This window comes from Gobius niger (assembly GCF_951799975.1).
Source record: "Gobius niger genome assembly, chromosome: 7".
Taxonomy (NCBI): Eukaryota; Metazoa; Chordata; class Actinopteri; order Gobiiformes; family Gobiidae; genus Gobius; species Gobius niger.
Window position 1 is genome coordinate 30,777,895 of NC_136858.1, and position 27,517 is coordinate 30,805,411.

Genomic DNA, 27,517 nt, shown 5'->3' on the forward strand with positions numbered 1-27,517 from the left:
TGAAACATCCGACACAAATAAAAGTAAATGTGGCTCACGTAATAAGGCTCCATAAACAGCAAACTCGAAAATATGAATATCTCTGAATATTTGACCAATATTTGACCAATAAGAAACAAAGTTTAGAGAGGAAACAAAGTATTGCTACAGTGGGTAGAATAGTCTGTAAGAAGGTCAGGTGCTCTTCAGGATCAAAACATGAGTATAGGCAAAAAAAAAGGGAAAAAATCCGAGAACGAGTATGCCCTGAAGAAGGTCGAACGCGACAGAAATGCGTCGGCAGGACTGTTAACCAGGTATCGGAGGGCCTCGGATTTTTTCCCTTCTTTGCAAGAAACAAAAAATGTTGTGAAGTCGATCGTCCTCTCTCAAGCCTAAAGAGCCACATCTGAGTCAAGTCTTTGTGAAAGATCATGCAAATGTGAAGATCTCCACATGAAGTTGTTGGGGACAACTTGGCCATCCCAGGCAAACCTACGCCCATGTATAGGAATATACTGGGAGAGGCCAAATGCTAACAACATCTTTGGTCGTTTTGCGTGACTGACCACACGCACAAAGACCAGACAGGTACGCATCAACTCGTCTAAGCTCAGGAAAAAACATATCAGTATGTTAAAACGGTGGCCTGTCCCTTTTACATGTTTATCTCACAATATTACATAAAATGGTGAAAAAGGTTATGGATAATTTATCAGAGTTTGTGGATCAGTTGCTCCTTTCTGAGTCACTCTTTTTTTATATATATATTTTTATTTTATTTTATTATTATTATTTTTTTATTGAAAGGTACTGTATATCAATATACAGAGTATGCAAGGGGGTAACAGAATTGTACAATACAATTATTCAGTTACAAATATATTGTATTTTGAGCAAATACTGATGTTTTTAGAGCCTTTTTGTTATCATTCAGAACCTTCCAAAATCTTAATATATGAGAGAGTGTCACTAAAAAAATGTGTAAAGTTGGGTTTCTGCTTAGAATATTTACATTTGTGAATATAAAATTTGGACAAAAGGATAAGTAAATTAATAACAAAACAGACGTCTTCATTCTTTTGCTTTCTGAAGAAACAAAAAATAACGTTTTCCCAGTTCAATGTAAAGTCCTTGTGTAGATGTCAATTATAAAAACTACATAAGTCCTTCCTTCCAGAATTTCTTGGGGTAAGAACATGTCCAAAAAAAATGTTGTATTGTCTCTGGATGATCTCCACAAAAAGAGCAGTTCACACCAATGTCCCTTTTGAATTTAGTCATAAAAGAATTAACTGAATACTATTTATGGATGATTTTGTTCGAAACCTCTTTTACTTTATTTGTTATCAGAAATTTGTGTGTCCATATATTTTTCCATGAAATATTACCTACAAATTGGGTCCAATATGATATAACAGTCACTCGCTACGGTCTGCTTGTTTAAACTGACGACATTACCCATGATCCTCCGCGTCGTTGTGACGAGCAAAATACGGCATGTCGTAAAACTAAAGCAAACTACGGCTAAAGTGAGATGCATCACAAAGACGCCTGACAGTTGATCTCTGTCATATTTTTAGTTTTTTTGATGATGTTTCATTAATTTCGGGCGTAAGTAGTTTCATCACCGCGGATGTTAAGATGGAGGCCATGGAGGAGGACAGTTTGAACAGTTTGAACATGAAAGACGACCACAATCACAACTATTGTGCTAGCAACAGCAGCAGAGACGGCGGCAGGTTTATGAGGGGTCCGCTGTCCGGAGCAGCGGCACCGCAACCCATGTGTGTCCCGGTCCCGAAGCCGGCGGGGGACCCTCAAAAGCAGACGGGGAAGGTCCGCTGTCGCACTGCGGGCTCAACATTTATGGACTCAGATTCAGGCAGCGAGAGCAGCGAAGTAAGCGAGGAATGCTCCGCGGCTCCTCCGGCTGGAGACAGCAAATTTAGCTTTGACGGTGCCTCAAAGTTCCGTAAGTTTGTCCGACAACAAGTCTGGAAATTGATGGCTGACATTGTCCTTTAGCCTTTTAGCCTTCAATATTGCCGTGTTGTTGGGAAAAATAAGTCTGCCTCTGCTTTCAATTCATTTTTCGTTTTGCTCTTCACGTCAGTCATGAATTCTATGGCCATTGAGGACTACCAGAAGAACCACTGGCCCAACCTGGAGAAAGCAATTGACCGTCTCCTGATCCAGAACCCAACAGATCACATCTCAGTGTCATATGCACAAATTTATAGGTAACACAAGCTCCTCTACAGTGTACAGCACGATGCTATATCTGCAGTTGAACACCATGAGTCTTGTCTCTTTGCCCAGCTATGTGTACAAGTGTGTGTGCCAGCAACATTCAGAGCTGCTCTATCGAGATTTAACAACAAAAATATCCTATCACCTGCAGCAGGTGTCGACACAGTTATACGTGAGTACATCCATAAAGAATGTCTAATCATTTCACAGCCCTAGTTTCAATGTTAATCTTTATTGTCTTTCAGGCAAGCACACCAGACATGTTTATTGAGGATTTTAATACGGCGTTGTCTCAGTATATAGCTTCCCTTCAATGCATAGTTCCTGTTTTCATGTACTTGGTATGCTCTTTTTCTTTCTTTATGCACTTTTTTAAAGGTAATATATGTTCATTTAACTCTGACATGTTTCCAGAATAAGTTTTATATTGAGTCAAAGCTCAATAGAGATTTAAAAGAGGATTTAATGAAGCTGTTTGCTGAACAAGTTGCAGAGAAACATGTCAATACCCTGATGCGTGAGTGTGATCATTTTGAACCATTCTTTGTTCTTTTTCCTTTAATTGTAAAGGTGAGAAAATAGGGGTTTTGACTCTGTCTTGGTTTCTTCCAGCACTGCTGATCAAAGCTCATGCCATGCCTTTTCAAGTGCAGCCTTCAACCATGGCCAGTGTTGTCAAAGGCCTTTATAGCCTTCGACCAGGTCAGTTACTGCTTTGCCCAACTTGAATGAAACTTCACAATCCATTTAAACATCCCATTTTATTTCTGTCCTCTAGAGTGGGCTCAGATGGCTCCCGCTCTTTTCTCTGGGTTTATTCCGCAAATCCATCCTCCCACTGAAGAGTCGCTCCTCCCAGACTACGCAGCTCGTGACCAGAAACTTCAGATGGAGCTGTCCAGAAACGGATTTCCGCGGTAACTACTCATTTTTACAAATACCTTTGCATTAGGCAGAAATTTGTGTCATAGACTGGATTGTGTGCGTTCACTATTTTATGAAATATTTTAATTATCTGAGTTTGTGGTGCATTTGCAGTAAACGCTGTCTTAAAAGAATAGGCCACCGTTTTTACACACAGAGATATGTTCTTGCCTTAGATTAGACGAGTTCATTTGTACCTGTCTGGTCTTCAAGCGTGCCCTCAGTCACGCTTATTTCTAAACGGATAAAAAGAGGAACTATTTTGTAAGGCGTAATAATACCAGGAGTACTTCGACTTCCGCAGAGTAATATCTTCACTTTACTGTGCGGACGCCGAAGTATTCCTGGTATTATTACTCATTACAATATAGTTCGCATTTTTTTCCACTTAGAAAAAACACATTGTTTAATTTTGTGTAATTATACTTTATCGTAACCATATTTAAATCGGGAAAATGTGGAAGAGCCTGGTAGGTTCTATCTTGACCTCATTTGGAGCTATAGAGGAGAGGAGGCTAAATGTTAACGCCGTCTGTGCTGTGTTTACGTGACTGAGGGCACACGTGAAGACCAGACAGGTACAAATGAACTCGTCTAAGCTGAGGTAAGAACATATCTCAGTATGGAAAAACGGTGGCCTGTTCCTTTTTAAAGCTGTGAAACAGGCTTAAAAATTCATGCTCCTGAAGGATGGGATTTGTGAGGATTTATGAGAAACGGTGCTTCAAATTCAGCTTCCTCCCTCTGATAGTCTGAGAACAGGAGCAGGACTTTTTAAAATCAATTTACCAAGTAAAACCCTTTAGTCACCCCTTTTCTTTAGTTCCGGCTAACTCTGCTTTGATAAGTCTTTTTCTTTTTTTGTCCAGTGGCGACAGATCTCGAAAACGCGCCAGTGAAGATTCTTGATCGGCATCACCAGTTTTTCACTTGCATTTTGCCAGTAGGGAGAGAAAAAAAATGCCGTTTTGGCAGAGCCGTCAACGGACCTGCTGGGGCCCAGGGCAAGACATGAACAAATGATGGTATTTAAATGTTAACGATGAAAAAGAGTAAAGAAAGTTGAGTACAAATATGCATGAGCTGTTTAACAACAGACTTTCTAAAAATAACTGATCTTTGCAAAGCATGCTATATTTTTTTTTATGGAAAACACACTTAAAGGCACTATACCTGATTTGTATTTTTTCCCAGTAATGCAACAGAATTTTAGTCCCACTTTAGTATATTGTAAACTCAGACAGGCGTGAGAAAAACACTGTGCATCTTAATATAAAACATTTTGTATTAATACGAACTTGCAGGCTAGTTTGTAGAGCATTTCTGTGAAAGTTGTGGAATGTGCCTATAAACTCTTCCCTGTGAAGAATTGGGATGAAACAAATATGTTAGGGAAGTTAGGAATTAATTACAAAATTAATTTAATTTTTGTCATTGTGACAAAAAAAAAAAGAATCAGGTATACAGGGCCTTTTTAAGGTGATACAAAAACCGATAAAGATCACAAAGAGTTATTTTTTTATTTAATTTTCTTTCTTTTTTTTCACCAAGGTTTACTGTTAATTGCTGTGCCACCATAAGTTTCACAATTTGGCTTTTTGAAATTGAAGTGTAAGGCTGTTCAATTATGAAAAAAATACAATAGAAAATCATTTTGTTATACCTGAAATCATGTTGGATTAACAAGCTTGATTTAAATGAAAATATTGAATGATAAATTCAAAAGTGCAAAAAAATAGGAAAAAAAAGCTATTGTGTTTATTCACTTAAGCACTTGTAAACGTGATTTTTTTTTTTCTCTTTCACATTTTTGTAATTGTTGGGTATAATAATAATTGAAACACGCCCTAACTTCTCTTGATTTACAACACTGTGAAAAGTTTAATGTTAACCAGACTCTAACCTCCTATATTGACCGTAAGGTTTTCAGTCGTGGTGCTTCTCAGCTGCTGCCATGTTAAGTTCTCATTTGATGAGTGCCTTTGCGGTGTCTGTACGAGCAGATAGCCTAACAGTAGTATCATTCCTAAAAGTTACCACTGAACTGTCTTGTGTCATGATGTAATAAGCCTTATGTCAAGACTTATTACTGCTGCTAATAATGCACTCCCCAGTTAATCCCACTTTATCCAACGTTTACAGTTGCTAACCATTCATTTTTGAAATTATGTTACATTCTTAATTTCATCCCCTGCTATAAGTCACTGAGCCAATATCTGTATACTAGTATTGGGGAGAGCATATTTGTGGATGATTCGTCAACATTAACACAACCAAGTCAGTGCCACAAAATAACGGAGTCAATATTTTGACTTGAATAGTAGTTTGACCCAAATCACCCCAGACTGTGTAAATGTGTTGCTTTGAAATATCATATTTTGCAAATATTCCGCGCTTTGTCATTGCCTCTAACATGTACAGCCTGTTCATAATGTAAATAGTTTGTCTTTGACCCTTTTGTAACAATGCTTTTTAGCTGATACAAGGCCTTGCACTGTTTTAAGTGTAACTATTTGCTATGTCCAGCGGTTGAAATGTTTCTTGTCACTGTCTAATGTGCAAGCTCTTTCAATAAACATTTGATTAATATTGTGTAAGACGATGTATTATGTTTCGTGGGTTCCTGTTTGACAAGAGGAAGTAAGTCTTACATTGGAATGGTGTTAGAAAAACAAAAACACGCACATCCAGTCTGAATTAGTGTGCAGGATCAAAGTAGAACACAAGGATAAGAAAAAAGTGCCTGAAACATTGCATATGGTGTAAGTAATAAATACTTTTTGGGAGCTAGTTTTGCGGACACTTGTTTTCTTATCCTTACATAGGAATGGTAACACCAAGAATAAGGCTGTACAATTAATCACAAATCAAAATGGCAATTTTTATGGTTATAATTAGCAAATTGCAAAGTCATTCTTCACATAAAACAAAATCATCTGTCTCCTTTGGGTTTCAATATAATAGTATTAGCTTACACTTGTAATGTGCTTAACAAGCCTGTGTTACTAAGTTCCTCAAAGCACAACACTGCAGTCACTCATTTATGCCATACTCAATGGTGGTAAGCTATTATTGAAGCCACAGCTGCCCTGCGGTCTGCGTCATCAGACCGGCCAACCACCTCCAATCGCTCACTCACACAAACAAACACGCTCTCGTTCATTATGGTCTATTGTATGTTTAAGTAGTAGGGGAAACAAGAGTACCCAGATGTAACCTTCACAGACACAGAGAGAACATGCAAACTCCACACAAAAAGGCCCAGTCTGGCCAAGGCTCAAACCCTGACTGAAAGCACGAGTACTAACCACTGCACTAAAACTGCACTAAAACCTACTAACTCTCTAGTTTAGACCTCGATAAACAGGTTCTGGAATGCAAATGATTATTGTATTAGTTTAGCAGTTCAGTTGTCACTCTGTTTGTGCACCTGTCAACTGAATCTTTGTTTTTAAAACATATAAACAAATAAATTGCAAATCTAGTAAAAATTGCACTATTTGTCAGGGAAAAGAAATGTGCAGCCCTAATACAAAATGTATTTTGCTATAAATGTATAAATAAATATACTGTATGAACTAAGTCAGGGTACTGTTAACTTACCACCACTGTCCTCCAATATCTGCCATAGTGGAACAATAAACAGAGGTAAATGCACAAAATTGTAAGGTAATGTAAAATTTATATTATGAAGCATCACTCAAAATCTTCCCAACAATGAATACTCATATGACAGACTGCCCTTTGTAAACAAAACCATATGCCCAACATCAGCTGCTTTAAGAAAAACATTTTGTGTTCGGTTCAAGTGTTGCAGCGGCTCAACAAGTGGCCAAGAAATCTGTGTGGGGCTCGGAGGGACCACTGTCAGAGGGACCACCGTTGGAGGAATCCCTTTACAACACGCCCCCCACGGCCAATGGGCTGGGCACAACCCAGACACATGGGCCAGGCCTGCCCAAAATAACCTGCAACTACTGCCCTGACGAATCCTGCTTCTTATACTGCTGACAGGTTACGGCCACACAGTTCAATAATTTTTATTAACTCCTTGGTTTGCTGTGGCCGAGATCACTGTAAGCCAGTTCACCTGCTAGTATGCAACACTGAGGACAAGAAACAGGCTTTTTCAAAGTCAAGTGGATTTACCGACAAGTTGCAAATCCAGATCGCCTAAAGGTAACCTATCCAATCTTTTAATGGTTTTCATTATTGTTGCTCGCCATACTCATTCTAATCTCTGTACCGCCTCTGAAACCTTTGACATTGCCCACTGACAAGTCTATTTTTTGCCGGCTGTGAATGTTAATTGAATTATCAAACCCTATCGTGGGCCTTTTTCATTTGTATAATCTGAGACACTAGAGAGCAGGCCTAATCATGTTGACCATGGGTTTATTTGTATAATTTGATAAATGATTAGTTCAAAATTAAAACAAGGACTCCCGGGATGAAGGGGCCATCTTTCTCTATGTTGATTTTCTTCATGTAAACTGAGCCCTCGCTATAATTAGATATGACTTGGTGAGCTTGGAGGCTGTTTGCAAAGGATTAATGTACACAACAGCTGCAGCTTCAGGTCTGTTGGAAGGGCATTGCTGTCTTTCTTAATTGCGCACATATGAGTGTCAGAAGCATGTGTGGGACCTATCTAGTGTCTGTGTTCAATAACTGTTCGTGGCTAATGTCAAAAAGGTTTGCAATGACCACAAAGGTATGAAAAATAGCCAGTTTAAAAGGAAAAGAACTCCTGGCTGCGTCTGATGAGATCCACTGTCATGAACTTGATACGAGAGGATGAAATTAGGCTAAATAAAGTGGTATTTTTAACACTCATGTCTCTACTATCTCTAGCACATATTTAATGGGCTTGTTTTCACATTACTGAAAGCTAAAGCCACGATACGGGTCAGTTAATCCCTTTGAAAGCACTCATCAACTCCTCTCAACCTCCACTACTCCAGTCGGCCTACTCTTGTTTTGGATAAAATGAAACATTGAATGGACAATGGATAAAATTCATGTGGGATAATAAATATACAAAAAATAAACCACACGCATTCCCATCAGTTATTGTTAATCCCTGTTCCTATTCGTCTTGCAGGATGCAGGAAAACATAGAGCAGCAGCCCTCCCTGTCTCAGTTGCTGAGGGAAAGCTACCTTGAGGCCCGAGCACAACAGCGGCACAGCGAGATGAGCCGCTCAGACGCCTCTTCCTCTCGGCTCCAGATCTACGGTTCACTTAAAGGAAAAGCAGAGGACTCGGTCGGTCACAGTGACTCACACTTCCCGGACCTGTCTGCCTTTCTCAGCCAAGAGGAGCTGGACAAGAGTGTCAATCTGGCTCGACAAGCCATTGGACATGAACCTCGGGATGACAGGGCAGGGGTCAAAACCCACTCTGAAATAAGCACATCCTCACCACCTTCCTCTGACTCTTTCACTAACCCTTCCACGCATACTGTGCAATCCAATGCTTTCACGCAGCCTGTGCTTGAACATAGAGAAACCTCAAATGCAGCAAATGCACCAGATAGAAAGATCCACAAGTCGTCCGTGCGGCAGGAAAATGTGGTAAGAAATGGTAAGGACTCAGCTGATGCCTACAATGACTTTAACAGGTCAACACGAAGTGCTCCATATGGACCTGAGACTCAGTCCAAGAAGGAGTTTCTCAACAAAGCAGCAGACTTCATCGAGGAGCTTTCATCTCTGTTCAAGGCCAACAGCTCGAAGAGGGTTCGACCAAGAGTGTGTAAAGCTCACAGGAGTAGGAGTCACAACAAGAGTCCAGCAGATGGGACGGTTCATCCCGTTGCCTCAGACGACAGGGAGCGCACTGTGCTATCTCCAGAAATTGACACAGACAGACCTGGACCTTTGGATATTGACAAATCAAACATCCAGCCTGACTGTAGGATTGGGGAGTTTGAGAACTGTGAGGTTTCTGAAGAGACATTCTATGACACTGTGCCTTTGGAGGAAACAGAGGCAGAGAACACAGTTTTACAAGAGAGCTCATTCCCAGCAGACACAGGGTGTGAACCTCCTAGGTTTATCCAAAAACTGAAAAGCCGAGAAGTCCCTGAAGGCAGCAAAGTCCAGCTGGACTGCATTGTTCAAGGACAGCCGGATCCAGAAGTACGGTAAGACATAACCAGAGTGAAGTGTGTGCCAGGGTTTGGGCTCCGATAGTGGATTGTAAATTCATAATAATGCCAGGATATAAATATATAATTTACATCATTGGTTTGCGAAAAAAAAGAATGCAAGGTGGGGTGCACCGATTCAATGAACCAAATTTATCAGACACACTAAATCCAGGAATTGATAGGCAACAGCTGAATGTAAATATTCTGACTGCATGATGCATCTGTATGGTATGACAGTTTTCTTCAAAGATGTTTAAATGTTCTCTTTAGAAAAACAAACATTTTGAATATCTGAGGTGTCACTGTATGTCTATATGGGGCTTGTTAGTCCTGCTGGAAATTGTCAAGCTATTACCATATACTTGTCCCGGAGAATGTAGCTCTGCCATTTTTAGCTCGGACAGGCAATGCACGCTTTAGTTGTCTCTGATAATAGGAGAGACTGGCCCTTGACACATGCATGAACAGGCAGCACAGAAGATCACGGGTAAGATTATGTCAGCAGCATTTTAAATTGTAGTTTATACCACTGTTGTGATCTTCATTTTGAATGCTCTGTTGCATGTGTAATGTGATTGACTAGATTGTTTTCTATTTGCAGCAGTGTACTCTTCACTGATAGAGTAGTGTGTGTTCTTGGTCTAAGTTTAGTGCTGTGCGTATGTGACTGGGTCATCCAGACAGAGCTCCCCGGCTCCAAAGGGAATCTCCTTTAGTTTAGGAGCTCCAGGGGAAATAGTCACTGACAGGTGCAGTGAGCGGTCTCTGTCTCAGTGCCATCTCTGCCACAAGTCATGCTTTCAATTTAGAGCCTTACTCATTAGAAATGTCTGGCCCAATGCAAACAGCACATGTTTGCATCTATAAGGAGAAAAGTAGACTTACACATTTGTAAATACAAAGATTTCAGTCCTTTATTTGTTTAGCCTTTTACTCTATAACAACTACATTGACTTATCATTTGAAGTTAAATGGGTTATATTTTCCCGAGTTACATTTCCTAAATGCCATTGTACAGTCTCTGAATTCAGACTACTATGAGAGAACACAGTTATAATTTCTCATGTACGCACTTGAGTACTTATTTGAGTAGTCTTAATCACACAGGTCTTTACTTGAAGTTTGTTTCATCTATCTAATCTTAACAATGATTGCTTTTATGTATTTTCATTCTTTGGAAATAGTATTTGCACTTTATTTTTTGGGTTTGACGCCAAAAAATAGCAACTATGCGGACAGTCACTCAGTACTCAATTAGTACTGAGTGACTGTCCAAGTACCTTTTACTTTTAAAATAGGCGAATCAAACTGATATCTATCTTGGCACCTTAATCGAATAGTAATAAATCTCTTCACTGTTTACAGCAATACATTCAGGCCAACAGTAGATCACTGCACAGTATCAAGTATCTATCATGAGCTTTCAGCATCAGTCTGATCTATGGACTGTATGAAGATGTCATTCCTGTTTGCTTACAGGTTGTACTTAAGTATTAAGAGACCAAAACATTACAATAATTTATTTGAAAGGGAAGACAATGTTGTTGCCAGTCAGATAAAGTACAAATAAGCATTTGTTACTGTAGATTTACACAAAAACAGTTTCATGATGTAATGCAGTGCAACTAGTGGGTCTGGATCCAAAAGTTGGTCGCGGAAACATTTTCAGTGGTTTCCAAGGCTTTCCAAGAGAATATTTTCAATATTTTATCTACTGAAAAAGCAAGGAAACACTACTTGAGTTTGTTAAAATAACGGTCATGATTTCAGCTGTTCAGGCTTATTCAATAAGCTTAGCAACGTTCATTGTGTCTACTTGTGTTACTATAACTTTCAAGGTTCATTTAGTCAGACACGGGCATTAAATGAATATATTAGATGCTTCAACATCATTGTGGGAAAGTAGTGCTGATTTTACAATATCTTTAACTTGTTGTTTTTTAACTTATTGTTTTTTAACTGGTAAAAACAATATTTTATGGTTTGTAAAAAATATAATTCAGATCTTGTGTTCATAAGATGAGGGTGGCTCCTGATCCCACACCATTTAAGAACCACTGTTCAAATGCTTTATTCTTTTATTAACCAAACGATAACATTACTACTTATAACACGATGAGCCATCTCGAGAGTGGCGTGGCACACTGCTACTGCTTCTTATCTTACAGTGAATGAGATATGGCTTGCTCATCAAATCCTTTTCCTCTTGGCCTGCATAACTTAGCTGATTGGCGCGAAGCCAGACACTAAGTCCTGAGAAACTCTACTCACCACACAAGCCTCAAGAAAAAACTTAATGACGACAATGTCCAATTAAATCAGTAGATCAGGGGTGAAATTCAGCTCCCACAGCGAGTCACGGGCCACTTATAAACAGGAAAATACTATTGAGAAAACATTTGTCCGTAAATTAATAATAGTAATAATGAGCTGTGATTTTGAAATAGTGCTGATTGGGTCAAAAGCTTGACAGGACTGTCGCCTAATAAATAATAATAACGGCTTACACTTGTATTTCGCTTTACTGGCCTATATTACAAGTCAAAGTGGTTGTAGTCATTATTCATTCACTCCACATTTTGTGGCTATAATGTGTTGTTTATATCCTGATCTTTTATTATGTCAGTGCCCTCTGCTGGACACGTGTGTAATTCTTTCCTTTTAAAAACTTTGGCTGCCCCCAGTGGCTGGAGAGAGCATCCTGGTTATTTCTTTTCTTAATTAATGTTCTACAAAAAGGTGCCGGGAAAACATCTCAACACTGCTCTGTTGACACTTGCAGGTGGTTTTGTGAAGGAAAGGAGCTGGAAAACAGTCCTGACATTCAGATCATTACAAATGGGGAACATCACTCACTGATCATCACTGAAGCGTTTGAAGAAGACACAGGACGCTACTCCTGCTTTGCATCAAACTTCTACGGGACAGACTCAACGTCAGCAGAAATATATGTTGAAGGTTATTAGTTAAAAACATAAAACAGTTCAGTAGATTGTTTTGTCTGGTCAAACAACAATTGACCGTCTTTTCTGTGTCAGGTGCCTCCTCCTCCTCAGATTCAGAAGATCAGCTCCTTGAACGTGCAGCTCAGTAAGTTTACTGTCTGTTACACACAAATAATCTCTCATATTTTTATTTTATGTGCAATACTAAAATAGAATAAAAATGTTTCACTACAGCAACACATATTACCAGAATGACTTCACATTAAACCGCAATAACCAAGCACCAAGCACCAATTACCAAAACATAATTTAGAATTTATTTATTATTATTATCACAGCCAGTAGGCAAATTAAAATGTAAATTCAAATTTAAAGACAAGTAACTACATATCTTAACCTTTTCCCTCATGTAGATGCAAAATAATCATAACTTCTTTTTTTTAAGTGACTTTGTATGTTTTTATATTTTCAAAGACAACAGAAGAAACCAAAATCGTCGTTGTCTCTGCCTCAATCGGATGAAAGCCTTTCCATTCAGGAGGAATGTGTTGAGTCTGAAGCAGATTCTCCTGAAGAAGCACAATCAACAGAGCTCTCTTTAGCTCCATCAAACCAAAACCAAGGCCATGAAGATCCTCCTCCCCCGGCTTCAGAACCTGTCACTTTAGTCCCGGGGGAGACCAAAGTGTCATCCGTAACACTTCTTGCTCAGGACGGGACGTCTGCTTCTCTTGTCCAACAACTATTTAATCCAGCAGAGTCACAAGAGGAGATACCCTCTGTTCACACATCACAAGTGCAGCCTTCAAACTCTGTGGTGTCATCTGTGTTTTCCGTCCCATCTCCAGCACTTGTGCAGCCTCCACAAACTGAGGTAGGACGGCATCTGGTGTCACTGAGGCGAATAATAATGCAAACTCACAGTAACACTGCCTACTCCAAATGTACCATTCAACAACTCTGTCTTTTTTTTTCTTTCATATCAGTTTTCTATTAAAACAAGGGTTCAAATTTAATACATCCATGTGTTTTAGAATATAAGTCAACACACGGATTTATTTTATCCCCCCTTTTCTCTTTAGACCTTCAACCACAGCTTAATGCAGGACCTGAACGTACAACCAACTATGGCGTCTCCAGAATTTACAAAGGTACTTATAATTAGTATGTAAATATTCCAATGCAAAAATTCCCCCTGAACAAATGTTTTTATGGTTGTGTCTGTTGCACCTGTCCAGTTGCATAACTTCTGCTTGTGCTGACAGAGCCTGCAGGACCTGGTTGCCTCAGAGGGCCAGCTGGTGGTGCTAGAGTGCCGTGTAAAAGGCACACCTTCTCCCAGAGTGTTATGGTACAAAGAAGGGACTCTCATTGCAGACTCGCCTGAATTTAGGATCCTACAGAAAAGTCAGCCAAATATTATTATTTCAAGTATTTTATCACCTGATTACAATTTTCAAAGTATAATTAAAATGACTATTATATGTTTTCAGAGCCCAGATCTCCAGCTGAATCAGGTAATTACTTATTTCATTCTGCACCTGTCGTAAAGCTATTCATAGCACATATAGTGAGTATAAGATCAGCAGCTGTCTCCATATTAGCCTGTGTTGCATATATTATAGCTGCTGAAGTGTTTACAGTCTCTGGCAGAGGTTTCTGCACTTCTTCTGAGACACAAGTAAATGCTGCTTCTCATCTCTGCACCTTATAAGGCAGTCTCTCGCAAAGCACTCAGGCAGACGATTTCAAATTGCCATGGCTTCAAACAGAAATATTTTTTGCTGCCATAACGAACCAATTTTGATATTTGCTTTTGTCTCTAGAGGAAATCTGCACTTTAGTGATTGCTGAAGTATTTACTGAAGATTCTGGGACGTTCAGATGCACCGCAAGCAATAACTATGGAAGTGTGTCTAGTGCAGCTGAGCTCAAAGTCAAGGGTAAGCACTCTCTACTGCCTCTCACTTTTGATAAAGAACCAAAGTATATGATTCGATAGATAAAACATAATTAAGAAGCGTAGTCAATGCAGAAATATTGTTGCACATACTGTTTAACATTCGTGTTTTATCTGTCACATAGAATTGATAATTATCCATTCATTTAACCAGGTAATGCCAACCACACAAATCATGTAAGGTCCGCGAGCAGTTTGAGTGTAGAGCCCATTCAGACACAACCGATGCCTGTAGATGTGACAGCTCCAAAGCCACAGCCCGAAATTACAGTGACCAGTAGCATCAAGGCCCACTCCAGCACCATTCGCCTGGACCCGCTCGTCTCCAGCTCAGTTCGACTGGACCCTTTGACCACCAGCACCCTGCGACTCGACCCACAGACCTCCAGCATGCTACGCCCAGATCCTCTTCGGAACAGCCTGCCCAGTCTGGAGCCATCTACATCAGCCAATATCAGCAATAGTTACTACTTCAACTCGAGAAGTAACAGCGCGCCTAATTTAGATGCTGCACATGTCAACCAAGATCTATCCTCACCAAGTCTTTCGCATTCAGAAGAAACACAAGGCATTTCGCAGGGACTGTTTCTCAAACCAGTTTTATCCCAGCCAGTTGCGAGTGAGAAGGAAAATAAGCCCAGCTATACAGACTCTACAACTCCATCAACAAACAACAAACTGCCTTCGAACCATCAGAACGGGACGTCAGTGGTGGTGCCTCTCCCTGATCCTCCTCCAAACTCCTGCCTAAAAACAGGCACACTGAAGAAGCACAGACAGCAGCGGGGCAGGTCCAGAAAGGGTCTGCGAGTGCACTTCAAACTGCCAGGGGACGAAGAGCACAGTGAACCAGCCAGTCAGTCCGAATCAGAAGAGAACGCAAGTGCTGCCAACAAAGAGCCGCCGCCACTCCTCGCCAAACCAAAACTGTGAGTAAAACAACAGCAAAATACAAAAACACAATGGCACTGTCTGTCCAAAAAGACTGTAATAACAAAAAACAAAGGCTATCAATGTTCCCTATCTTTCAAGAAATTATTTTCTTCAGTATGTATTCAGTAATATTCTAATAGTTCAGATTGTAACATTGAAAGGTTTAAAGTCTCAGCTTCAAAGAATAAACAAAACTGAACTAAGACATATTCGCTCTCGGGTGTTACATTAGGAAACATACAAAAGCGTGTGGGAGGTCTCAGATTCTTGAGCTGAACTTGCAGCTGAGTGTTCAGTTGTTATTCCCTCATGGATGCGAGCACACTTCAACAGTGGATTAGCCAGCTCCCCAAAGTGAAGGATGGGGTGTTTTATTTGTAAGTTTTCTGTTATTTTTATTGTAAATATTTGCTTTGCCTCTGTAGTTTCTTCTTGTACTAATGCTTACATTAGAGTAATAGTAGAAAATAAATATAGACAGGCATGTGATATCAAGCACTCTTTTATCTAAAAGGACTGTGGGGGAAATAAAGGCTGTTGGTCCCTACAATTGTTATTTAAAGATTTGTTAAACCACATTTTGCACTTATGATATACTGTACTTTGTTTTTGTATCTGCGTCATAGATGGACAATTGAGCAGAACAAAATAAGAAAATAATTTGTATTTTTATTTTATTTCAAATGACTTTCGTAACAACTCTGGAGTCCCACAGTGTTGACATAACTTGTGCTTAGCCCTGGATATGGTTTATTTGTATGCTTCATCTCACTGGCCCATAAAAGGGCAGATATTCAGCCTGTGCTTTGGCAGTGTTTTATGAGGAGCCTCCCTCACATCTCCAGTGACTTTTTATGGTGAATATTTTTTAATCTAATGTTGTTTGACTGACAGGGACCCAGTACAGCTCCAGCTCCTGCACAACCAGGTCCTTCTGGAGCAGCAGCAGGACAGTGAACCCTCGGCCCAAACAGATAGCCTCCCAAAGGCCCACCACCCTGTGCAAGTCCAACTCCAGCCTGAGGCCCAAACGAACAGTCCCTCGAAGGCTCACCACCCTGTGCAAGTCCAACTGCAACCTGAGGCCCCAAGCCAAGAGGGTCCCATTTGGTCGCCCAGACTGCACCGTGAGCCCCATGTGCCACCTTTCCATCCCTATGTCAGCACTGTGATACCACCAGCACAGACTCAGCCCTCTCTGACTCCCTTCATAACTACCACTGTCACTTCCGCGGCCTATGTCAACACTGGACCTCCTCCTCGCCAGCCCACAATGTCCGCCCCACTGCTCACATCCACAATCACCACGATGGCTGCTCCAACTATCAACACCACCTATTCACCTCCTGTTATCACCGCTCCTCCTCCTCCCATGTCCTCTGCTCCATCCATGCCTCTGCTCAAAACCTCTGCCCCAGTAATGATGTCCCCCCCTCCTGCTCCATTGCTGAGCAGCCGAGCTCCCCCTCTCAGTGTAGCCCCAGTGACTCAAATGAATACCATCCATGCCTCTCACCTCAATCTGTCACCCGCGGCTTTAAGTAGAAATGTGCCTGCACCCCAGTTTTTCACCCCTCCCGCTCCTAAACTTAGCACTGTCCCAACTGGTCCAGCGCCAAGCTTGCTGCAGGTCACATCTCCGGCTACTCTCTTGAGAAGCACCCACGCCTCCCTCATGAATCTCAGTGCCACTTCGCAGACTTTCAACTACACCAGGCCAAAAGATTTTATTGCGGCGCAAACTTTTTCACCAGTAAGAAGCCCATCCCCGACCGAGTCCCCTGTGCCACTGCTGCAGGAGCTGGCTGCTGAGTTCAGCTCTTCAGCCACAAGCTCCCCAACTATTCCACCATTCTCTCCTCCTCCAAGAATCTTCCCAACCAGGGTGCTCCAGTCCCCCACCAGCCCGCCGTCTTCGCTAGTGTCCTCTCCCACACTCAGCTCAATGCTCCTGAACAGCGTTTTTGGATTGAGAGGGCAGTCACCTCCGCAAGCAGCCTCTCCGACGTCCAGCAGCTCCTCGCCAAGTCCTATTCAAAATCCAGTGGCCTTCCTCAGCTCAGTCCTGCCATCGCTGACGCCGACGAAAGCCACCAATGAAATGGGTTTACCAAAACGAGCTCCGACAGGGTACGCTTTGTCTTCCTGATCATATTAATAAAAGCATTGTTGTAATGTTGTTCTTATACAGATTTTTCTCTACAGGCCTCTTAAAAAGACTCCTAAAGCCCGTGCTCCATCCCTCGAGGAAATCCGCGAAAGCAAAGAGTGTCTTCTCATGGACATTGAGAAAAAGCTTAGACTCAGAGATGATTCTCCACAATACCAGTATCAACAGGTAACAACACGGGTTTACCAGTCACCTTTGTTGGTCCTCATCCTGAAAAAGTTATTTTATATTGTGTAAAATGAACGTCATCTTTATCCAGAAGTGCTTGTTTTGTGCATGATTGTTGGGTTTACTCCAAGAGACTGTTCTGTCCTGTCTGGTAGAACGCTTGATCATTTTAATTTTGGCATAGTTTAATGTTTTAAATATCAATGGTACTTTTACGTGTTATATGTGTCAAATAATCATTGTACTATGTTTACAGGGCTGTCAATATTTGGTGTGAACAAATTGAACTAACACTTTTGATTGAATCAGTAACAATGTTTCAATCCAGCGAATTACCCATCACTGACATACAGTTATACATGCTCTTCATCAGCTGTGCCCATGTGCAATAACGGAGCATGTTGTAACCGTATGTCCATCAGCATTTGTCTGTCTATGCAGCTGTGTGTTTGGTGTTCATCATCCATCCCTATCCTCTCATAGAAGCCGAGTTTTGAGGGGAAAACAGCGAGCAGACCCCTTGGACCAAACAATGCTGCCACTGTCATTAACTATGAAGAGGTACCAGGCCTGTCCCGTCCCAAGCACTGCTTTTGCTCGAGGCTGAAAGGCTAAACAAGGCCAAAATGATGAAATCTGAATCTCTTATAATACCACAGTTCTAAACATGGTCTAATACAGCATCTCAGCTCATGTTAACTAATATGTAACCTGCACGAAACATGGGGTTCATTATAAGAATCCAAGACAAAAGCATTTATTATCCTTTTATAGTAAATTCTAATTTTATTTCAAAATCAGTAATTTCACCCACACATGCCTGCAGCCCCTCTGTATTGTTCTAATATTACTATTCTTTTTCTCTCCTTGTTCATTCTTCAGTCTTACCCTGTTCACAATGAATGAAACATTGTACAGTCATTTAAAATTTCAATTTAAACGCTTACTGTTCTCTGTTTTACCCTCACTGTCATAGGTGAATGTATTGTACAGTGCAGAGGATAGTGCATGATTACTGCAATCTACTGGGATACAATTATCTGTTTGTGAGATCTATTTATAATATCATGATGTTGCAAGTAGAGACATGCCTACTTAGTAAAGGTCTCTTCAGCTGCAACATTGTAAAACTGGGCATGTTGCAAGTTGGCCGCTCTGTACGAATCTTTCTCAGCATGAAACCAATCCAAATTAACTCTTAAAGCAGGTGACAAGACTGTGATGCGGGTTTTTAATCTGTTTTCCAGGAATACAAAATATCAAACTTTGAGCAGCGTCTCATGAGTGAGATTGAGTTTCGTTTGGAGCGAACCCCAGTCGAGGAGTCGGATGATGAGGTGCAGCATGAGGACGTCCCGACAGGGAAGTGCATCGCTCCCATTTTTGACAAGAAGCTTAAAAACTTCAGAGCCATGGAAGGGGTGCCTGTTACCTTCTCGTGCAAAGTGGTCGGAGTTCCAGTCCCCAAGGTAAATGGAAACAGAGTTACCAGTGTCTATTGACTGGCCGTACATTTACGCCCATGTCTTTTAGGTTTACTGGTTTAAAGATGGCAAACAGATTCTAAGGAAAAACACCCACTACAGGAAGATAAGAGAGGGGGATGGGACATGCGCCTTACACATAGAGGCAGTGACCAACAACGATGATGGAAACTTTACGATTATGGCGGCAAACCCACAGGTACCACTCATTTATGCTAAAAAACAAAACGGTATTTCTTTGGAACAGAATTAGAATTACTCTTTGGTTTGCAGGGTCGGATCAGCTGCTCAGGTCATCTTATTATCCAAACAGGACCTACTCGCAACCGACAGACACCAATTCCTCCTCAGAGGTAAGCAGAGCTCATTTACAGCACAAAGTGTGTTTTCCAGGCACCAAAATGTACAGTTGGGCCATGTTATTCTGATGAAATGTGTATCATCTTCAGCATTGTTATGATGTATATGGGGTGCAATGACATGAGCTTACCTCTGTGCAGGGTACGTGCTCGTATCCAAGAGGTGGAGAGTGAACAAACCCAGGAGCGTTTCTTTCAGCCCTGTTTCCTGCAGGCTCCCGGCGACATGATGGCTCATGAAGGCAAGCTCTGCAGACTGGACTGTAAAGTAAGTACATATAAGAGCAGAATATACAGTAGTAGTGAGTCAGATGGGTTTAGGCTTACAAAGTGTTGTTTTCTTTGCTGCAGGTGAGTGGTCTGCCGAACCCAGAGCTCATGTGGTTGGTGAACGCGAGGCCCATTTATCCAGATCTTTACCACAGGATGCTTGTGCGAGAGAACGGTGTGCACTCGCTGGTGATTGAACCTGTGACACAAAAAGACGCTGGGACATACACCTGCATCGCCAGCAACAAAGCTGGACAGAGCTCCTTCAGCCTGGAGCTAAGTGTCGTAGGTAAAAAATTCCCAATGAAGCATTTTTTCAAATAAAAAGCTGGGGGTTCAACTCGTCTGCCCTGACATTTGAGTTTGAATTTGGTTTTCAACAGTTTGCCAAATGCCTCACTCAACTCTCTGCCACTCCTGTTAGTAAAGTGGAAATGATATTATGATGTTGTTTTGTTTTGTGGTACAACTTGGACAAATATCACTGTTGGATGAAACATATTTTAGGTCACGAGTCAAATGTCCGTTTTAGAAAAAGAAATGAAGCATCCTCCTCAGTTTGTGGAGAAGCTGCAGAACGTGGGGATCCCTGAAGGAACACCTGTGCGCCTCGAGTGTCGTGTGGTGGGAATGCCTTCTCCTGTCATCTTCTGGAAGAAAGACAATGAAACCATTCCCAGAACTAAAGACAGGTTCAGGTAAAACAGGTTCAAATTCTGCAAGATCATTAGACACACAAGAGAAGATGATAAAAACAAACTTACATTCTTGTTGTAGTATGCACCAGGATGCGTCAGGATACCTGTGTCTCCTAATTCAGCCCACAACTAAAGAGGACGCTGGCTGGTACACTGTGTCGGCAAAGAACGAGGCTGGGATTGTGTCTTGCACCTGTCGGCTCGATATCTATGGTATTGGATCTCAAATGCCATTTTATCAGATGTAAAATGCACGATGCCGCTGAGGGGAAAAACACAACAACATTTCAGATCACAAAAGCAGTTTCAATTGGACAGAGTGACTATAAACAAAGGTTTTCTGAAATGTTGTGTTTTGAAAGGTCCGCCGGGCTCTTTCCCTGCTGTAAATAAAAGCCTCATGTGTGTTCCCCCTCAGCCCAGTGGCATCAGAGTCTCCCGGCTCCAGCGAAGAAGGTCCCGCGAACAGGAAGTCGATACGCAGCTCTAACGGGACAGGGCCTCGACATTAAATCAGCTTTCTGTGCGCCCGACACCAACCCCATCCTGTTCGCCAGCTCCCCTACCGAGGCCACAATGGAGAGCGACGAGCTGTGAGACAAAGAACTGTCACTGTCAAACCAAATACTTTCTCTGTCCCCTTTACTTCATTTCTGCCTCTCCTCAGCTCTACCTGACGCTGTAGTAGAGCTGGTTGCACTTATACTCCTCATATAAATAACACAACTCTATGGTTTAACTGCACTTTTCCACTATGAATGCACTACCTAATCCACAGCAATGAAACTAACCCACAAAAGTCTTTAATGCGCAATAAAACATGATTAAACTTTGATATTAATTTTATCTGAAAAAAAAAAAAAAACATTCTTCCTCTGTTTATTGGTACTGTACCTTTAGTTACTCTGCGATTGAAACTACTGAAAGAAAAAAACAAAAATGATCTTGTCTTAAACAGATCACTTGCGATACAGTTGGAGAATGTATTCCACATGGTAACAATCAGAAGTGTAAAATTTCCACATAAATCCAATAGAATTCTTCTGGATTCAACAGTTCTGATTTGAGGTTTGCACTTTATTTTTTTACCTATAGCAGGGGATGAAGCCAATGAACCGAATGAGTTTTCGAATCACATACGTACTAATTAATGGAGGAAGAATGCCAATGAGAATGAGTTTCTTTTTTTGCAGATAATATCAATAATGTTTAAAAAACTATTTCATAATGATACTAATCTGTACAAAATGTCACAATACTGTCAGGAAGTACAGAATAATTATGTCTGAATTTTTCATCTGTACTCCCAAACTGAAGACTCCTCACAGAAACGTGTTGCTGGAGTCCGAGGACCAAACGGTCGAGTTGGAACAGAAGATTATGAGATCCACTCTAACTCAAATAATAGTTAAAAAAGGAAACAAAAAATAAACTCTGAATATCGTTAAAAAGTGCATTTATTTCTGTAATTTCAACTTAAGCTGTGAAACTAATATATGGTGTAGACTCATTACATGCAAAGTGAGATATGTAAAGCCTTTATTTGTTTTTTTCATTTCATTTATTTATTTATTTAGTATGGACGAACCAGACGCATTGTTTAAAGTGTTATAGCACATGTGCTAATTTTCAACACCTGTCCATAGGGGGCTTTTAAGTTACAAATATGAAACGCATTATTAAACAAGATGAGGCACATTTTACACATGGGAACAACTATGGCCCGATTTGAGCCACTGGTAAAGATGTTAATATTAGTCTGTAATTTCAGTGCAGTGGGGATAGAGTTCCACAGTGTGTCGCCCCTCTGAAGGCTCATCTTGTAAAAAACCCAAATGGATTGTAAGCCATAATCATCAAAATTATAACAAAGTCTTGACATGTCACTTTGCCTGTCATGAGTTTATATTAGTCTAATATTAGTTTCACATTTTAAACTGAATTACAGAAATAAATGAACTCTTGAACGATATTCCAATTTTCCGAGTTTCACCTGTAATCGAGTGGTTTGATACTTGGCCCGATCACAGTATTGGGATTGAATAGAAACCCTCTATCCCATTAGAAAGTCTAGTTGCTTGAACCGTGGTGACAGGACCAGTACCAATAAAAGCAGAAACTATGAACGGTCAAAGAATAAAATAAGTTTTTGCGATAAGTGTGAAATTTGTTTCCGTTCATTGTGCTTGATGCTACGCTCAAAGCACTGGTGAAAGATTAGTCAGCACCATTCCGATTTATTCGACTCAATTATACAAAAAAGCACAACATAAAGTGACAGATTTGCAAAGTCTTAGCTCATGAGCCATCAGAGGCTTCTTCATTTTATGGCTTAATATAACATTTATATATTTATGTAGTCTGCGTTTGTTTTGTGAGTGTCCAACAGAAGTGAAACGTTTAATGATAATACTGTACGTGAAATACTAATGTTGAATTGTTTTGTTCATGAATCAAAGCTTACGTCTACAGGACATTCACTCAAGGCTATCACTGGTGCCACAGAATTGCATCACTTATACAGTATTTTGTATGCATGGCAAACCGCTGAAACTACTCTCATGTATTTTATTTGATTCATATTTGAAGAACTTCCCCCTGAACTGAGAATAAAGTTCGGGATTTATTGTTGAATAAGTCCGTTTTTGACTGAAATATTTATAACTGTAAGATTTCTTTTATTTAGACTTATTTTTGAACAGTGTGAATGAATGCAGTTTGAAAGCACATCAAGTTGCACATTGTAAAATAGTTTTGTTGTTGTCATAATAAAGTTATATTTATTAAAAAGGTTAATGAGACAATATTTTTGGTTCAAGCCGTAAAAATCTACTAGCTTAAACTGATGCCAAAATGGAAGTCTAAGAAGCCAATTGAGTCTCGCTAATCAGTTCAATTAGACAAGAGAGGAGCTCAAGGAGGCATAAAATTACATTCACCTACTGTGACCTAATTATAGTCCGAGGCTCATTTGGCCAGCTGCTACTTGTAACTAGTGCATAGAGCAACAAATGCGCAACTAGAGCCCGAAGAGTGAATTACAGTTCAATGTTAGGGGCTAATTTGGCAAGATCTGGTCCAACCAAGTGTCGGGCTGGTGTGGTTAAAACAAAACATTATAGTGATAAAAAAGAACCAAAAGGTGGTACTGAATGTGTATTTTTTTTAATTTCGGGTCCTGAGCACTAAAGAAAGTTTCTTAGTCGTCCCAGAAGAAATTATTAAAGGTTGTGCTCAAATAAACTTGTCAGTACTAAACTAATAACATTATCTTCTCTAATCTACTGTATAAAAAATATCATTCAGGTACCGGTAAACAGATGGCCATTAACCTCTTACCACCCGCCAAAAACAAATGCATTATCTCCTCTTTGCCATTCATCACTTTTTATTTCCCATATGTGTTTTTGTCACTTTTTTATGGCACTTTTGCTTCTTTGTTTTTAATGCATTTTTCTCACTTTTTTGCTGCTGTTTTGTTACATTTTTTGCTGCTCTTTTGTCACTTTTTTGCTGGATTTTTGTCTTTTTTTGCTGGATTTTTGTCTTTTTTTTTGCTGGAGTTTTGTCACTTTTTTGCTGGATTTTTGCCACTTTTTCCCTGGATTATTGTCATTTTTTTGCTCTTTTGTTACTTTTTTGCTGCTCTTTTGTCACTTATTGTTGAGTTTTTGTCATTTTTGTCACTTTTCTTGGGTCACTTTTTAGCGCTTTTTTGCGTTTACATCCTCATTTTCTTCTCATTTTTTGTCGCTGTTTTGAAGAAAGTTTTAGATTTGGAGAATTTGGAGATCTGGAGAAAACATGTTCAGGTTAAAATGCTGATACCCCCAAATAAACGTAAAGATGCTCAGTCTTAATCATACAGCACATGAAATATCAGTGGCTCATGAACAAATGCTTGTGTTTCATAGTTCTCAATAATAAAGTGTCTATTTAAATATAATAGTAAGGTAAATACTGTGTTGTTCATTCAGTTTCATTGGTACCATTACTGTTCCTTAATAAGCTGATGATACTCACCTAAAATCCTAAAGCTAATCAGATAAAGAGATTTATTTTATACACTTTCCCTTTATCCCAAACATACGCTTTGAGCTCTAATCTGCGTTTCTCCATAAGGGAAGGCATAAGTGGATTTACCGGGATCGGAGCAGTGTCTGGGCAGACGGGCCACTCTGCTGCTGTGACATATGGCTTTTGACAGAGGGCATGGCACCCAAACAAGCCAATCACGTTAAACTTGTACAAAAACAGAGAAGACACGTAAGGGCCGGGCCATGTCTGAGACGAGGCCCACAGACACGACAAGGAGCAGCTGGCGAACTACCTCAATCTGTAATCAATGAACCAACTGGAAGATGGGATTATCTGCCTAATTGCACAGCAAACCAGTCCATCCCAAAATGACCAGACAGCATCAGCTTGTGTCCATGACCCACTACCAGAGAGGGGCATTATTCTCCGACAGTGATTAAACATTCATAACCTGCTCTGCACCCAAGCTCTGACAAAATGACAGGAACTGCACTCCCTCCCGAAAAAGAGGACAATAGCATGACACGAAAATAAAAAGCATGTGGATTATAAATAATAAGAAACTATTGTTCAAGCCGAGTCAGTAAACTTTCTTCAGTCTTCACATTTACGTAATTTACAACTAACAAAGTTCAGCGTTTTTGAAATATACTTTGCAAATTTATGGAGGTACTATTTTCTCTCTCTCTCTCTTTTTTTTTTTTAAACTTTCAAAATGAATAACACTAAAATAAATAAATAATAAAGCATCAGAAATCAACAAGGTAGTTTAAAATGTATTTATTTATATAGTTATGTTTTACTATTTGACATTGAATATGCCTTCACTCAAGTACTTAATGATTCTATTTACTGCAGTCAGGGGATGAATGAGTTGTTCTTGTCTTAATCGTAGAATGAGTGAGTGTCGGGTGATGACACTACAGAATCTTTGAACCTGATGTCGGCAGATGGACAGACAGACAAATTATTCTGTCGCTCTCATTTCTCTCGGACCACTTCACAAATCAATTATTAATTTCATGTGTGAAGACGAGGACATAAGGACCTTTAATTCTTACAAAAATAACTGAGACTTTAACAAGCCAATAAGTTGAGATGCATCTTCTTTTTTTCCCCCCTCTACTAAATGTTATCTAATAACAAACTGTCCATCGATTCAGATTGGCTGTAATCTGAACACCATCTTGGTCCATATTGTGAGCCTATAATCCCATGAAAAGTCCCTCAGGTTACAGACCGCACTTACACTTCTGTAGCCTCAGGCTAATCTCAGATTATGGTTATTATCACAGAAAGGACTTTACAGCAGCAGTGAAAGCACACTTTGGGTATTATGTCATTTCCCCTCAGCTTTAGTTTTCTTGTTGTTTTATCTTTTTGAATATAGCAGTGGATTGAAACACGGCGTACATAAGTAAATTGTACACATTTGAATTGGGTAAAATGCTGTTTGTTTTTAATAATGAAGAATGAATAAAAGATGATGTTTCAACTAAGGTTTTATAACATTTTTATCTTAAAGACTTTTTGCAACATGTACCATTCTGCATCCAGCAACCTCTAATAATTCAATCATTCTGATGTATTAGCCTTTTTCCAAACACATCTCAAAGTAATGCAAATAATACTATTCATTTCAACTTTGTATTGTCAAGCTTGTGGCCTCATCAGCTGTGATGATGTGTACCAGATGGTATCTGGTGGTGTTTGTGTCACATGGCTCTGAGCGAAGCCCAGAGTTAATTGGAATTTCATTAAGTTGTGTTTGTGAGTGACGGTGCTGAAGTGGGAGGATGTTTATGAGTCGATAAGAGGCTGGTCCTGAGGGGGAGCGGCCCAGGACCCACCTGCTGCCACCTGTTCCTCTGCTGCATCCTATAAAAGAGCCTCATCCTCACAGTGAAGCACAGACATCTCACAAAGGCTGCTGTTGGACTGTCTCTCCTTCTACATCAGTTGTGTCAGTCTCTTCTGGATTTACAAATTTGTGCTGCAACGTGCACAAAAAAGAATCTTAAAGAAGAAGAATTTGAAGATTCCACTTGGACTTAAGAAACCCTTCTCCTTGAACAATGAAGTCTCGTCGTTCCAGCTGCAGTGACTCTGGGTCCGAGTGCTCTGATCCGGACTCCAAAAGCCCACAGAAGTTTGAGCCGTCCACGAGGCGAAGGATGGCAGCCAACGCCAGAGAGAGGAAGAGGATGGAGGGCCTGAACACGGCATTTGATTGTCTCCGCAAAGTGGTCCCACAGTGGGGCCAGGACAAGAAACTGTCCAAATACGAGACTCTGCAGATGGCTCTGAGCTACATCATGGCTCTGAACCGGATCTTGACAGAGGCGCAGAGACACAGCGCTCCTCACAGACAGTGGATGGACTCATTTGACTGTGCACAGCCTGACGCATACTCCTGCCTCATGGGCTACGACTCTGTCCCGGGACAGGAGTACATCCACTCCTCGTTCTACCACCTTGAGGAGCATCAGCTCCACGCTTAAAAGTCCTGCTTTTACGCAGAAAACAGTCATGTTGTTGGAAGTGAGTAACAATGTGAAATTCTTCTCCACTTTAGGAGAAAGTAAATACATTTGTATTGCTTTAATTTCTTATGGTCTTTTGTTACAATGTAAAAGTCAATTTTGAGTAATAGAATTTATTTTTCATTGTAGGACATGAAGCACTATTGAGCAATTTTTGTTCAGTGTAGCTATGTTTTTGTATCAATTATTTTGATATGGCCCTAAAATGATGTGTGATTTGAATTTGACTGTGAAAAGAATGCTGTAATAATATACGATTGATATTTTGTGTGTTTTGTTGATAGAGTTGCAATTTAAGATGCTACGTCTACGCAGACGTATATATTTTTGTTAATCTACTTTCTTAAAAAAAATTGAAATAAACTTTTTTATTAAAACAATTATCATGTGTTCATCTGTTAATAACAATGGAAAAAACAGAAAGCATCATTAAGGATTTGTTATATAATTGTAATATAGTGTTGGTATTTCTATTGTCTAAACTTTGTGAGGTGCATTAAAAAGATGCTATCAAATATAAAGATTTACGTAATTACACCACTCTTTTGTCCAGAGCTCCTGTGTTCAAACATAAGACACATTTGCTTTGATCTGGAGAAAAAAATAAATAGCTACATAAATGCATGAACCCCTCTTTGT

General features: G+C 40.2%; 3 protein-coding genes across 3 annotated transcripts; all 3 read left to right on the forward strand.

The window, feature by feature from the left end:
- Nucleotides 1-1,506: 1,506 nt before the first annotated feature.
- cacul1 (CDK2 associated cullin domain 1) lies at nt 1,507-4,418 on the forward strand. The gene is made up of 8 exons (XM_079560170.1): nt 1,507-1,954; nt 2,096-2,222; nt 2,302-2,404; nt 2,478-2,573; nt 2,647-2,749; nt 2,845-2,934; nt 3,011-3,149; nt 4,026-4,418. The coding sequence occupies exons 1-8, from the start codon at nt 1,624-1,626 to the stop codon at nt 4,063-4,065; spliced, it is 1,029 nt and encodes a 342-aa protein (XP_079416296.1). The 5' UTR covers nt 1,507-1,623; the 3' UTR covers nt 4,066-4,418.
- Nucleotides 4,419-8,261: 3,843 nt separating this feature from the next.
- mypn (myopalladin) lies at nt 8,262-20,959 on the forward strand (the record flags this gene model as incomplete). Its single annotated transcript, XM_079559422.1, has 20 exons — nt 8,262-9,304; nt 12,093-12,268; nt 12,349-12,400; nt 12,730-13,129; nt 13,338-13,406; nt 13,521-13,662; nt 13,749-13,772; nt 14,082-14,198; nt 14,370-15,144; nt 16,043-17,278; nt 17,354-17,486; nt 17,970-18,047; nt 18,734-18,955; nt 19,020-19,169; nt 19,244-19,323; nt 19,471-19,597; nt 19,681-19,888; nt 20,132-20,297; nt 20,377-20,510; nt 20,716-20,959. The coding sequence occupies 20 exons, from the start codon at nt 8,262-8,264 to the stop codon at nt 20,892-20,894; spliced, it is 5,511 nt and encodes a 1,836-aa protein (XP_079415548.1). The 3' UTR covers nt 20,895-20,959.
- A 5,402-nt stretch (nt 20,960-26,361) lies between these two features.
- On the forward strand, nt 26,362-26,836 carry atoh7 (atonal bHLH transcription factor 7; the record flags this gene model as incomplete). The annotated part of the gene is made up of 1 exon (XM_079559666.1): nt 26,362-26,836. Exon 1 carries the CDS (start codon nt 26,411-26,413, stop codon nt 26,834-26,836), a length of 426 nt encoding a protein of 141 aa, XP_079415792.1. The 5' UTR covers nt 26,362-26,410.
- Between the last annotated feature and the right edge of the window lie 681 nt (nt 26,837-27,517).

Bases quoted from the DNA above. Each gene is read 5' to 3' on its own strand.
- cacul1 (XM_079560170.1), top strand. From the start codon at position 1,624: ATGGAGGCCATGGAGGAGGACAGTTTGAACAGTTTGAACATGAAAGAC. The intron at 2,750-2,844 runs GTGAGTGTGATC...GGTTTCTTCCAG, and splicing joins ACATGTCAATACCCTGATGC to CACTGCTGATCAAAGCTCAT. The intron at 2,935-3,010 runs GTCAGTTACTGC...TCTGTCCTCTAG, and splicing joins CCTTTATAGCCTTCGACCAG to AGTGGGCTCAGATGGCTCCC.